This window comes from Dama dama, chromosome 15 (assembly GCF_033118175.1).
Source record: "Dama dama isolate Ldn47 chromosome 15, ASM3311817v1, whole genome shotgun sequence".
Taxonomy (NCBI): Eukaryota; Metazoa; Chordata; class Mammalia; order Artiodactyla; family Cervidae; genus Dama; species Dama dama.
The window spans coordinates 46,774,828-46,789,403 of NC_083695.1; the positions used below are offsets into that span (position 1 = coordinate 46,774,828).

Genomic DNA, 14,576 nt, shown 5'->3' on the forward strand with positions numbered 1-14,576 from the left:
GGATAACAAACTGAAATGTTAACTTTTACAGCAGAGGTTTACTTTTTAGTCGAGGACAGAGGACAAAACTAAAATGTTCTCCCCATTAGTGCACTAATGGAAGGACAAATTGTTTTTAAGCCAGGAAAGAAGATGACAGCATGAATCTGATTTTGGCTCCACCACCTGACTTGTTATAGATTACAAACTTGGGTGCTCTTGAATACATATCCCATTAAATACACCTTCTCTCTAAAGCATGAAGGAAAGAGCAGAGTAGAAAGTGATTCCTGTCAACAGGCTGTGCTGAGCTTAGTCACTCAGTTGTGTCCGACTCTTTGTGACCCCATGGACTGTAGCCGGCAAGGCTCCTCTGTCCATGGGGATTCTCCAGGCAAGAATACTGGAGCGGGTTGCCATGCCCTCCTCCAGGGGATCTTCCCAACCCAGGGATCAAACTCAGGTCTCCCACATTGCAGGTGGATTCTTTACCATCTGAGCCACCAGGGAAGTCCAAGAATACTGGAGTGTGTATCCTATCCCTTCTCCAGGGGATCTTCCCAACCCAGGGGTTGAACCAGGGTCTCCTGCATTGCAGGTGGATTCTTTACCAGCTGAGCTACCAGGGAAGCCCCCAAAACAGACTATATTCTGTCAATTATGAACTACAGTGAATTAAAGAAGCATTTAGTTAGGCACTATGGAGAAGGAAATGGCAACCCACTCCAGTATTCTTGCTTGGAAAATCCCATGGACAGAGGAGCCTGGCAGGCTACAATCCATAGGTCCAAGAGTTGGACATGACTTAGTGCTATCTTTCTTTATGTTAGACCTTGGGAGACAAAGATGATCTCCCTTCATGGAGAATATAATCTACAGAAGGAGATATATAAAGACATAAATTACACAATAATGTGCTAAGGATGATTTGAATGATACAGGAATGATTAACTTTGGCTGGGAGATGTAGGAAAGTCTTCATAAGGGGCAGAGTCCAAGAGGTAGTGAGAAATTTTATGACCTAGGGGAAAAAACAAGGAGGAAAAGAGAAAAGAACGAACATGAAATATAAGCAAGCAAATAACTTCCAATATAAACAAGAAGAGTTGTAAAATGAACTAAAGAGGTGAAATCATTGCCATGTAAAACTGGCAATGTCAGAGTGTAATGTTAACAAATACAGCACACTGAAGAACACTCAACATTTGGAACCAGGTATTGGTTTGGACATGGCTTTTGGTTCCCCCAAATACTATGTGTTTTCTGGGGTGTTCCAATGACAGATTGCAATATGTGGGACCATCCTACACCTTCAAGAACTGCTCCACCCAAATTGTCCCTAGGGCTCCTGTGGATCACCAGGGTTAGCAGAAACCTGGCTAGCATCCATGCAGCCAAGGAGCTGGCCCTAGAAATGAAAGACAGAAGCAAACTCAAGCTACTGTTGTGAGAAATACAGGAGGACAATTATGAACAATAAACCAACAATCTCTTATAATTATCTGAAAATACAGTCTACAAATTCTCTGATAATCCCCCACCTTGAGTGGCAGAGTATGAGCTAGATGGAGTGACAAAATTTTAATAAAGAGGAAAAAATAAAGAAAGTGACAGTGTGTGCCTTCAGATACAAAGTCAAAAAAGGCACTGACCCTTCCTCTCTCTCTTTTCGGTGGCTTTTTCTGGGAAATTTAGCAACCATGTCATGAGGACACCCAATCAACCTGGAGTCCCATGGCAAGGAAGTAAGGCTTCTGCCAGCAGCCATGTGAGTGAGCCAACTGAGACGTGGGTCCTCCAGCCTCAAACCTGAGGATGACTGCAGTGCTGGCCGTCACCTTGACTGCAACCAGGAGACAGCCCAAGTTAGAACCAGTCAGTTAAGCTGCTCCCAAACTCCCAACGGAATCTGAGATAATAAAATTTTCTTGCTTTACAAAGTGCTAAATTTTGAGGTAGTTTGTTATGTAGCAATAAAGAAAACAAAACAATACAGATTCTTTCATTTTAAAAGTTAAGAATGTATCATGGTTAATGGTAATGGGAACAGTTTCAGTTTACAAGGTGAAAAATCTGGGAGATGGATGATGATGAGAGCTGCATAACAGTGTGAATGTACTTAGGGCCACTGAGCTGTATAGTTAAATACGGTTACAACAGCATGTTTTATGTTATGTGACTTCTATCACAATAAAAAAAAAAAACATTAAAAAAACACATACATAAAAAAGGAGAAAAAAGAATGTACCGTGAATTCATGGGAGAGAGAAGAGAAAGGTGCAGGTATTAAACCATTTTGAAGATAAAATGTTCTAAATCAATTAATATGTTTTGAAATACTGACTATCCTTTTTTGAAAGTTAAAGACTGTTTTAAAAACAGAAAAAGAAGTATGAGTAAGCAAACATCAACACTGTAAACTGAAGCTCAGAAATTGACTGCTGCATTTTTAATGTCCTCTTGCAGTGTTCTCTATAACCTCTAACCTTTTCCTTAGTAGAGCAAAATTATCACTCTGGCAAAAACTGTTTCCATCTCTCTCTTCTCTTTTTGACCTTGATAATTTGAGTTTAAACAAGATCCAATTGTGAGTATCAAGAAAGCTACTGAGGAAGAAGTCATTTCCACCAACCTGGGTACAAATATTTGGCAGGCAGAGTGCAATTTTCACCATATCAGGCAAAATCGACTGATATAAGTGTTGAGCTTCTGCTTCTTCTAGTACCTGAAAACCAATAAAATATGTTATTAGTGAATAATAACCAATGAACAAACATCTGTTCTTAAACTACATATCTGCTTTTCAGAGGATCCCATAAAAAGGCATATTATCATCATGGAATACATGCAAAAGTATAACAACAGGTACAGTAAGGAACTTATAAATTGATTTCCAAATGTACGTAATTCACCTTAACGTCCTCTGAAAAGGAATGAAGTATCCCACATATGAAATCTCTCTCATATCACATTCACAACTAAATAAAATATTTTCAAATGAAAAGCAGTACATTCTGCCCTTGGTTATATCAACTAAACACTATTGGACCACCAAGAACTCTTCGGAAGCCCTCAAGCTTCTATAGCCTGTAATTTAAATAACTCACCATAAAAGCCACACATTGTTTCAGAGCACCTTTTATTTGTCAAATCTGATCTACTGGATAGTAAACAAAAAGTTCCAGATGACTTAGAATTTTCCTTTCCTAGGGACCTTTAGGAATTTAAAACCACAATTTCCATATCATAATTTGAAGTACAAGAAAAATGATATTTATAGCCCATTTTTGTCTTATAATTTCCCATCTCTTCAATGCTTTAGAAATAACTTTAGGCTATTTAATCCAATTTCTCTCAAAACATCAGAGTAATCCTTTCAAAATAGTGAAAATGAAAACACTCTTAATTTAGATATTCTATATATACAGTCAGGATTAAACCATGTATCTATCTGAAATCACATCTGAACTAGATAGATGAGGTCTCAGTTATAATCCAGTCTGATCCTGTCATTATTAAAGAGAAAAGAAAACTGAGACCAAGGAGGTTACCCTCATTATCCTAGATTGAATATGTGAATTAGCAACTAAATCAGAACTAGAACCCAAGTGTTCTGGCCTATACTCCATGGCTCTCCCCGACTTCTCTATGTTACCAAGTTTGAGACTGATGAGGATATAGACTCTTTAAAAATATCTAAAGATTCCCTTAGCTATGAGGAGCTAAGCTGAAATAAATATGCATCTGTCTACCTACAACTAGACACTGTATGTGTGTAAAGAGAAAAAGTAGCAAAGATAATTTACATTCACCTTGGTTTTACAAGGAAGTTTTACTATTTAGAATTTTCTTTATACCAAAGCTTTAAAACTCAAACCTATGTGCAACTCCTTCTTTAAATTAGGATAATGGGGAAACTGACACTCAAAATGAACAGCAAGATATTTACAATTCAGAGAGTGTAGGATTCAATTAATCAAAGATATATTAAAAAAAAACTAAGCAAGTTAAGAACATAAGACAATCATTAATTCTGGAGAAAAAACAAAGTTGTACAAGAGTAGAAAAGGAATCATATCTCAGATATGAATAGTTTTTACCATCCTACTAAAAAACCAGAACACTGATCTAATTGAAATGAATATTTTACGTATAGTGGAAAAGTGGGAAATAGAAATAAGGCTGTGTCAGAGGTGATAGGGTTAAGTAAACAACAGATAAATCCAACAGATCTCTAACAGGAAGCAAACACACTAAAAAGAATAAAATAAAGGCTAAAGAGGGTTCAAAGCCTCTTCATTATAAGCTTCTTTAATGCCAATAAAGGGCTTCCCAGATGGCTCAGTGGCTAAAGAATCCACTTGCAATGCAGGAGACAAGGGTTCCATTCCTGGATCAGGAAGATCCCCAGAGGGGGGCATGGGAACCCATTCCAGTATTCTTGCTTGGGAAATCCCATGGACAGAGGAGCCTGGCAGGCCACAGTCCACAGGCTGGCACAGAGTTGGACACGACTGAAATGACTGAGCACAAACAATGCCAATAAAAAGAAAAATTAAATTTTAAAAAGTCATACAATAGGAAGCATTCTACTATTTTAGAATTTTAACATAAGCATTAAAGATACTTGCTTTCCTGTACCTGAAGATGCATAAAATATATTAGTGCATTTAAGATATTCAAATTCTTCTTATTCATAATTTATCTCTTTGCTTTTTAAAACATTTTGAAATAATTAGAGATTCACAGAAAGTTGTAAAAATAACATAGAGAGGTCCAGTTTACTCTTCACCCAGTTTCCCTTAATGGTTACGTTTTGGATTAACTATAGCACAATATAAAGCCAGGAAATTAATATTGTTACAGTATGTGTGTACTGTTCTATGCTATTTTATCACACATACATTTGTTTAACCACTTATTAAAATCAAGATGCTGAAGTAATCTCCCTTGTGCTACTAATTTATAGTCACACCCTCCATCCAACTATCCCTAAACCCTAGAAAGCATCAACCTGCTTTCCATCTCTGTAATTCTGTTGTTATACAAATGGAATCATATGGTATGTGCTCTTTAAAGATTGACTTTTTTGTTCACCCGGTTTATTCTTGAGATCTATTCAAGTTCATGCATGTATCAAGAGTTAATTCCTACTGCTCAGTAGTATTACAGAGTATGAATATACCACCATTTGTTTAAGCACTTTACTGAGGGGCATCTTGGTTGTTTTCAGTTTTTGGCTATTACAAACAAAACTGCCTTTTACTTTCAACCTGCCTATACCGTTATGTCTGAAATGATTTCTTGTAAGCAGCATATAGTGTGTCATTTTTTTAATCCACTGTTAATCTGTCTTTTAATTGTTGAACTCTGGCCACTTACATGACCATTTATTTGACCATTTACACTGATATGTTAGAACTTATTAATTTTTAATTTTTTTTTAAATTTTATCTGCTTTCTTTTCCTTTATTCCTATGGGTTACCTGAATATATTTTAGAATTCCATTTTTATTTATCTAAAATGTATTTGAGCACATCTCTTTGAATAGATTTTTTTTTTAATTGGCTGCTCCAGGTATTTCATTATATATGATTTATCACTATTCATTTTGGTGTCAGCACTTCATATGCTGTAGTACAGAAATATTACCTTTAAGGCCCTTTACCTGTTCCCATTATAATTTTAATATTTCTTTACATACACTGAGAACCACATTTGATAGTGTTAAAATTTTTGAAAATAGCAAAACAGAAAATGTCAAACACTATTTAGAAAACTCAAGAAGAAAAGGCTACTATATTTACTATATTTTTACTCTTACTACTATTCTATCTTCTTTCTTTATATAACAAGATTCCATCTTTTATCATTTCCTTTCTGTTTCAAGAAATTCCTTTATACATTCTTTTAGGACAGATCTATTAATGACAAATTATCTTCCTTTCCTTCATCTAAGAATGACACTGTTCTTTAGTCCTGAAGCATATTTTCAATGGATATACACTTCTCTGCTGACAGTTCGGTTCTCTTACTCCTTCAAAAACACTGTGTCATTTCTTTCTGGCCTCCATGTTATCTGATGAGAAATTCACTGTCATTCAAACAGTTTTTGCCTTATAGGCAATGTGGCATTTCTTACTGAATGCTTTCAAAATTATTTTCTTTGCCTTTAGTTGGAATAAGTATGACTATGATATATCTTGGCATGGATTTCTTTGGGTTTCATGTAAGAGGTTTGCTCAACTTCTTGATGTCTTTTATTAAATTTGGGAAATTTTCAGCTATTATTTCTAGTTTTCAGTTGCTATTATTTTTCATTATTGTTATTTTCTCAGCCCTGTCGCTTTTTTCTTCTCTCCTTTCAGTACTAAAAAGGCATGACTGTTAGATCTTTTTAAACAGTTCCAAAGATCCTAAAACTACTTTTTCAGTCTTTTCTTTTTTATGTTGTTCAGACTGAGTAATTCTTTTCCTCTTTTTCAAGTTCTCCTATTCTTTCCTTAGTCATCTCCATTCTCCACTGCATTTGTTTAAAAAAAAATCAGGTATTATTATTTTTTGGTTCTAAAATTTCCATTTGATTCTTCTATATAGCTTCTATTTCTTTGCTGGGGCTGCTATTTTTTTGTTTCAAGCAGGTTTGTTAATTGCTTACTGAAGGCTGCATTAAAGTCCTTGTTAGATAATTCCAACATCTGTGTTGTCTCAGGGTTGGTGTCTGTTGATTGTCTTCACATTTTAGTTGAGGTTTTCCTGCTTCTTGGTGGAGTGATTTTTATTGAAACCTGGATATTTTGGGTCTTGTTTTGAGACTTTGGATCTTTTCAAATCTTGTTTTAGCAGGTCTTCTGTGACACAGGAAGGAGGACCCAGCTCACTACCATCACTCAGGAGTGAAAACTCTACTGCCTTTGGTAATTCCCAGGGCAGGGAGGACAGACCCATCTTGATACCTCTGGGTGGGTGGGGCTGCAGAGGGTGAGAGTTCTGGCTCCCCACCAGGCCTCTGTTGATACCACCCTGGTGCGAACAGCCTCACAGACTCTAGCTGGTCAGTCTAACTCCACCTTTCAGCTATATTTAGTAGGAGAGATAAAAAGAAGTGTCTATCCAAACATTCTTAACCTAAAGACATTTAGCCTTAAGTGACTAAAGAGGCTGACAGCTTCTTCTCCTTTGGGTACCTGTCCTTGTCTTTTAAAACTGACTCACGAGTAGCTGCAGCCATGCTTTGCTGACCGTCACAAGCTTTAAAATATCACTTATTTATCTGATGAAGCATCATTGCACAGACTCCTTCACAACTGTCAACACTTCAGACTATGTCTAATGTTGCTTTGAAAATACAAATGAGATCATAAAAAATATCATTTGAAAAAAAAAAATGTCATTTGAGAATGTAACCAACCCAACTACCATTTGAGATGGAATGCATAATTTAAAAAACTAGTATAATCTTATGCTCTCCCATATATTATTAGCATCTTCATGCAAATCTTAACTTTTTACAAATTGTTATTTATTAATCCACATAATTTATTAATCTATACAATGCAAACCAAGATATAAGTGACAAAAAGCTTTAAAAATTTAAATTATTGCCCAACTTAATGGGAAGCAAGAGGCTTAAACATAAATATTTATTTATAACATATCATATTTTATATTACTTATAACAATAATGATGAAGATGATTATAAAGAAAGTAAGCATTTACATGATGATAAATGGAAAGCTTCATTAAATTCTCCCTGCCCTCTACTGGACAGTCTGCAGAGATAATCACATATGGCAAGTGTTTCTCTGTGTGCGTGTGTGCCCATGAGTACATATGTGTACATATTCTCATCCCAAAAGTTGATTATGTATATACTTCATTCAGAATTGATACAAAGATTTTCAAAATTATAATGCTATTTTACCCATTTCCTCCCTTTTATAGATCTGTTCATCCACTCAACTAGACAGTAAATATTTAAGTATCTATTATATGCCAGACACTGTGCCAGCACTGACAACAGGACGCTAAACAATAACAGACGTGATCACTGACCTCATGAATCTCAAAGCAGGAAGTCTTACGCTCTTTCTGTGATCCCCTCAATACATCAGCCCTCACCTTGAAGGATAGTAATTACTGCAGTTTCATCATAGTGACCGTGAAGAAGCTATCTTTCTTCCTTAGCAGATAGAAACATGGACAAACTACTCAAATAAAGTAACTGAATTTGTCAAATGTCAAAACATGATGAATGACTTAAATATCTAGCAGCATACATATAGAAAAGAAATTTTTACTTATTTCTTCTTCCTCAGAATGCTTGATCAACTAAATCTGTGAACTGTGCTCTAATACTAAAGACATATTCATACGCAAGTCAGTACAGAACCTGGTACACAGAAAGTACTAAATAAATAATACTATAGAATTTTGAATGAGTAAGCGAAAACTGTAGCCAGTAAAATCAGCAAAATAGTGTTATTTTAACGAAGGGGAAAATTTCCATAGATCTGCTTCTTCAGTTCCTAGGAAACAGATTTTTAATCAGTCACGAATCAACAAATATAACAAACACTTCAGGTCACACCATTTTATCTATTGATGTGTACCCAAGTAGATCCTAGTAAAAATGTTAAAAGTTACTAACATGCTTTAATAAAAAATTTCAAAGAAGTTTATATAAGAAGTCTAGAACATGAAATTTTATTAATAATTTTTAATATAGAAAGTATATCATCCCAAAATCTAAATAGAGAAGAGGAAAAAACTCAGCCCTACGATCCTAAAGTTAATATAACCATTTAAGTTTTTGTTATGCTTAGGTACTTATCTACCTTCTCACACTGAAAAAAATCACTTAAAAGCACATTATTCTAACAATTGTATAATTTTTTCATTAGACCAAAGAACTTTGCACTTTGCTGTAAAATCTTCATAAACATCACCAGAAACAACATGTTTGTTTAAAACATCATGTATTTTCACTGTAGAAAATGAACATAAGCAAAAAGAAAATAAATACAACCCACAAGCCCAATATCAAGATATATACTGCTAATATTTTGGCATATATTTTTCTAGTTTGTATTCTGTTTTCATTTATATTGTGAACATTTTCTCATATAAATAAATATAATCCTACATCACTATTTTCAATAGCTGAATATTATTATATAATTCAGACATACCATAACTTATTTCCCTACCTAATTCTCTTATGATAGATTTACAAGTTGTTGCCAATTTTCCACTCTTATAACTACCACTGTAATGAATATCCTTGTACACACATCTTTCTGCCAACTATTTGAATATCTCTATAAGAGAAAATGCTATATTGAAAAGCACAGGCTTTTTTTTTTTTTAAGTTTTTTGATATATGCTACCAATTTATTTATATTCTGGTGCTGTATAAGAAAGTACTCAACTCCATATCTTACTGTGAATTCTCACACTCTTGTTTTATTTGCAATTTGACAGACTAAATTGACACCACTATTATTTTATGTTTCTTTGATTATTAATGCTGCTGTACTTTTTATCCCCATGGATATAAACCCCTGTGATGAGCCTTAACCCTTCTTTCCATTAATTTTTTAAGTAATACGTGAATGCATTCTAGCTTACAAATGTCAAACAATGCAGATGAAGTCAGATCCCCAATTCCTATTCCTGTTCACTGTTCGAAGACATAAACAGAAGCTTGTCTTCTTCCCAAACTACTTCTAAGCATTTCTACATATGTGCACACAGAAATTAAGATGTTACATGAATTTTTAAATGGTATACTATATATTTTTGCAACTTGTTTCTTGCCTTAAAAGAAAGTCATCTTTCCATGTAATAGAATGATAAACGCTATACAGTATTTTTCACAGTATGCTGCTGCTAAGTCACTTCAGTCGTGTCTGACTCTGTGCGACCCCATAGACGGCAGCCCACCAGGCTCCCCTGTCCCTGGGATTCTCCAGGCAAGAATACTGGAGTGGGTTGCCATTTCCTTCTCCAATGCATGAAAGTGAAAAGTGAAAGTGAAGTCGCTCAGTCGTGTCCAACTCTTATTAGCGACCCCATGGACTGCAGCCTATCAGGCTCCTCCGTCCATGGGATTTTCCAGGCAAGAGTACTGGAGTGGGGTGCCATTGCTTTCTCCTTTCCACAGTATAGATATACAATTTTCTTAACCATTCCCAATTGGTGATAACTACTTTTCCAGCATTATGAAAAATACAAAAAATACAGCAAAGCTAAAATAACTATACACTGTGCTTTTGTGCTTAGTCATGTTTGACTGTGTAACCCCAGGGACTGCAGCCCACCAGGCTCCTCTGTCCATGGGAATTCTCCAGGCAAGAATATGGAGTGTGTTGCCATGCCCTCCTCCAGGGGATATTCCCAACCCAGGGATCAAACCCAGGTCTCCTGCATTGCGGGCGATTCTTTACCGTCTGAGCCACCAGGGTAAACCCAAGAATATTGGAGTGGGTAGCTATCCCTTCTCCCAGGGATCTTCCTGACCCAGGAATCGAACGAGGGTCTCCTGCATGGCAGGCAGATTCTTCACCAGCTGAGCTACCAGGGAAGCACGCACATACCTATGGGATAGCACTTATTTTGGCTTATTAAAATTATTTATTTACATGTTTTTCTCCTCTCCTCTAATGTGTGACACTGAAAATGGAAGGATTGCATTTTACACATTGTGTATTCTAAAACCATGCATAAAATTCAGTACTCATTATTTGTTGAATAGAGCTGAGGAAAATTTTTAAATTACATTTTATCCTGTAAATATCAATGCAAAATAGAAAGCATAAAGATATCTGGAGAGACTGAAGCTCAAAGAAGGTAAAGCCAAGTTTTCCCACATTCAAACTTAGTGGTATACATTGGGAGTAGATGACAGAACTTTTCTTCCCAGGTTCATAAGTAAGGGTATTTTAGAGAACAGAGCACTCAGCCAAGAAAGTGGAATAGAAGACTACAGTTAGAGGCTGAATCTGCATTTACTTTTTGTATGAACATAGAAAAATCCCCAAATTCTTTATTTCCTCATCCCTAATAAGGATAATTCGAACTCTGTTTAACTTACAGAGTTATGAAGGCTCAGATGTAACAGTGTTTAACAAATTCTAAAGACTCATATATAAATGCAAAGTATTATTATCTAATGGGCCAGTAATTTACAACCTTTCTGGAGCCTCCTCTTTCTTTCAACACCCCCACATCAATTAACTGCCAAGTCCTGCTGATTGATCCAGCAGGGCCTCCTATATTCATCGCCTCCTCTTAATCACTACTAAACTACCCTGACTCAGCCCCTCATCCAGTCTCACCAAGATTACTACAATAATCTAACTGCCACCCTGCTGCTAGCCCACCTTCAGTTTCAGCCCAAGTACACCCCAGTGTGTCCTTGTTCCACTTGAAAGCTTTCAATGGCTTTTCCTTGCCTTTTCAGTACAGTATTAACTCACTGAATTAATAACCAAGCTCTTTGGCCCTAGATCCTTATCTAGTCTTACCACATACACACACACACTCTCTCTCTCACAACCTTCTGTGCATTTTACATACTAGACATTTCTGCAATTTACTCTTCTCTAGCACATACATGTGCTTCCACAAATATAATCTGTGCTATGCCTAGAATATTCTTCTACTCTAAACCTTACCTAACTTTTTAATGTCTTGCTCAAACAGCACACTGCTTCAACATCTATCCAAACTGACTCACCAGCTATAAGGTAACTCTCCCTCTTATAATTCTGTTTTTTCACAAGACCCTTAAGACTTCCTGCTTTATATTGTAGTTATTTATGGACATGCGTTCTAGTGCTTGTATGAAAGGCCCTTTCATACAAGACTGATACTAATTCACAGTCACATGTAATGTTCTTGATAAAAATTTTTGTTAAATTAACTGACACTTTCTATCACAGCTAGGTAATTTTACAAAGCTTTTCCTCTTCCTTCTCTCTATTGCCTATAAGAATCTCCCTTGCTTAGGACAAGGTCTTTTTTTTTCCTTAAGTAAATTAAACTGCATATGAACTGGGTTTTCTATAATATGCCTCAAAAAAATTACCGGAACTAACTCCAGAGCTTCCCAAGTCTGAAAGAGGTTCATATTTCAAAAATTAAAAAGAACGAACATAAGTCAGAATTCTTAAGATCAGGCATATCTACCCATTCTTCAGGCATGGTTTTAGACTACAAAAATTAAACATTAGAGAAAAAAATTATAGCACTAAAATATGTAAGGATAAAAAATTGACTGAAGAAGGTGAATATTTCTAACACTTATTTGTGTGCGATTCAGGCTTTGAAGAGAAGAATGTGACAGCTTACAAGAAAACAAACTCACTCATTCCCCTTAATTTCTGAAAGCTCACACAAGTCTGACAGGCCAACCACAGGGTGATCGCTCATGTGTATCACCCATGACAATTACGGCTTCAATAAAAATGTTCTCCAAATTTTAATAAAGCCCAATTGGTTTTCAGGAAATAGCCAGTCTAATATTTTTATATTTAAGAAGGCATACTTCACAAATTAGTGAGCTAATTTATGCAATTATAAATAAGACTTCCAAAATTTTTATCTTATGGCAACAAGAGAGGTACGAAATGAATGTGGTGGCAGAGGGCCAGGGGACACGAAAGGCTGAGTGCTGACAAGGGTCAGCAGGAGCTACTCAGGGGAAAGGACTGTGCCGAGAAGTCATCCTGCTTCTCGAGCATCCTTTGCTTTGGTGTTCCTCTTCAAACAGCTATTAAGAGCTTCCTAAGTAATTTTCAAAATGCTATGGACTCCAATCTGAGAAGCACTGATAAAAATCACAGCTCATTACAGGCATGTGAAAAGGTTTGCTTTAAAGATAATACAGAAGAGACTTTAAAGTATTTATCATGTAACTTACACTGGAAATAACCTGTATTTGTCATTAAATTAACCTGACAGTTGTTTAATATGGGACAAATCAGGCTGCCATACACTTTTTTCTCTCCCCATCAATGGTTGCCAGCAGGAGAAAAGGAATGTTAAGCATTAGAATCTCCTTTTATTCTTTTTCTCTCCCCTATGGGAAGGAAGGATTTATTATTACTTGCAGCAAGTAAGGAGACTACCAGGGTCTTTCCCAAAGCAGTGTCTCTAGAATCTTTTTATTCTTAATCTCCAATCCCATCACCAAATGCTCATCAAGCAGTAAACGGGAAAGTGAGGATGAAGTGGGAACGAGCTCTTCTGCAGGTCTTCACCTCAACTCTGCCTCTACTCCCAGTCTCTGCTGTTTCTCAGGATGAACTGTGCGCTGGTTTCTCATTTCAGGAAACAAGCCATCAGTAGCTTAAAATTCACAGGCTTTTATAGATGGGTATGGAAAATTCACCATCATATATTCCAAAACCCAGATAATCAACAACTAATTTGGCAACACAATAACATCAGGAAGAATACTGCCATCCAGTTCTTGACACAAAATACACCTCTAATCAAAACCAGTCACACCATTTCCTACACAAATTTCATTAGATTAAACATTAAGAATAAAATTGTGTAGGTTTATGACACACAAAGGAAGCTCTTCTCTAAATACTAATCTCTTTTTTTCATGCCAATAATAAAATGTACAAAGTGTTCTTGACATAGGATAAAACATAATAACACATCCCTATTATCCTCTGCCTCCTAGAAGAATTTACTTCTCGAGACTGTTATGGTAAATGATTATTCTTTAGGGAGGGATCCCAGACTAACACAAGATGCTCCGGTAGGTCTTTCTCATCTCTCACTCCTATTACTGTACGACTACATGGCCATAACCATCAATCATTTTAGCAAACACCACCAAACCACAAGGCTATTACACACACACCAATAGATATTTTCAATACCATACAGTCACACTATTATCCATCTTTTATAGACAGGCAATCACACTCAGCATGACAAGATTTCAGAGAAATAACTGATGGTTAATGTAAGTTTTCTAGTCCTGAAAGCAAAATGAACTTAATTTGTCTAAGAAATATAAGTGAACAATATTTTAGTTCTTTTACTACAGTCGACAGTTTTAAATTTAAAAATATTTTTGAAATATAAGAAACACTTTAAAGTTACTTATTTTTACTTTTAATTTTCAAGATAGTTCAATGATAGGTTCTCACACTCACACTAGGAAAATAATTTGCCATACCAATCAAGTAATGTGCATACATACATATTATAATGCTTAATCCTTAATTTAGCTCTTAAATTATCCAGGATGAATTAGTAGCCAATTTATAGTCCAAGGAAATCCCCCATAGTTTAGTGGTAATCCATCTGCAATGCAGGAGCTGCAGGAGGAAACGGCAACCTACTCCAGTATCCTTGCCTGAAAAACCACATGGTCAAAGGAGCCTGGTGGGCTACAGTCCAAAGGGTCACAAAGAGTCGGACACAACTGAACGGCTAAGCACACACACAGGTTATACTTCAAACTTCACTCTTACTAATAAGGCTGAAACACATTTCCCAAAAGGTTTGAGGGCACCCCCTGGTGGCAGACTTTGGGGAGAGAAAAAAAAAAAAAAAGCACAAACACCA

At 36.0% G+C, this 14,576-nt stretch overlaps 1 protein-coding gene across 1 annotated transcript in view; it reads right to left on the reverse strand.

Moving 5' to 3' along the window:
* The window catches only part of PARG (poly(ADP-ribose) glycohydrolase), a 117,793-nt gene that overhangs the window by 66,426 nt on the left and 36,791 nt on the right, over positions 1 to 14,576 (reverse strand). The window contains exon 8 of the mRNA XM_061162015.1: positions 2,612 to 2,704. Within this exon, the coding sequence (XP_061017998.1) occupies positions 2,612 to 2,704 (93 nt within the window). The remainder of the gene's footprint in view (positions 1 to 2,611; positions 2,705 to 14,576) is intronic.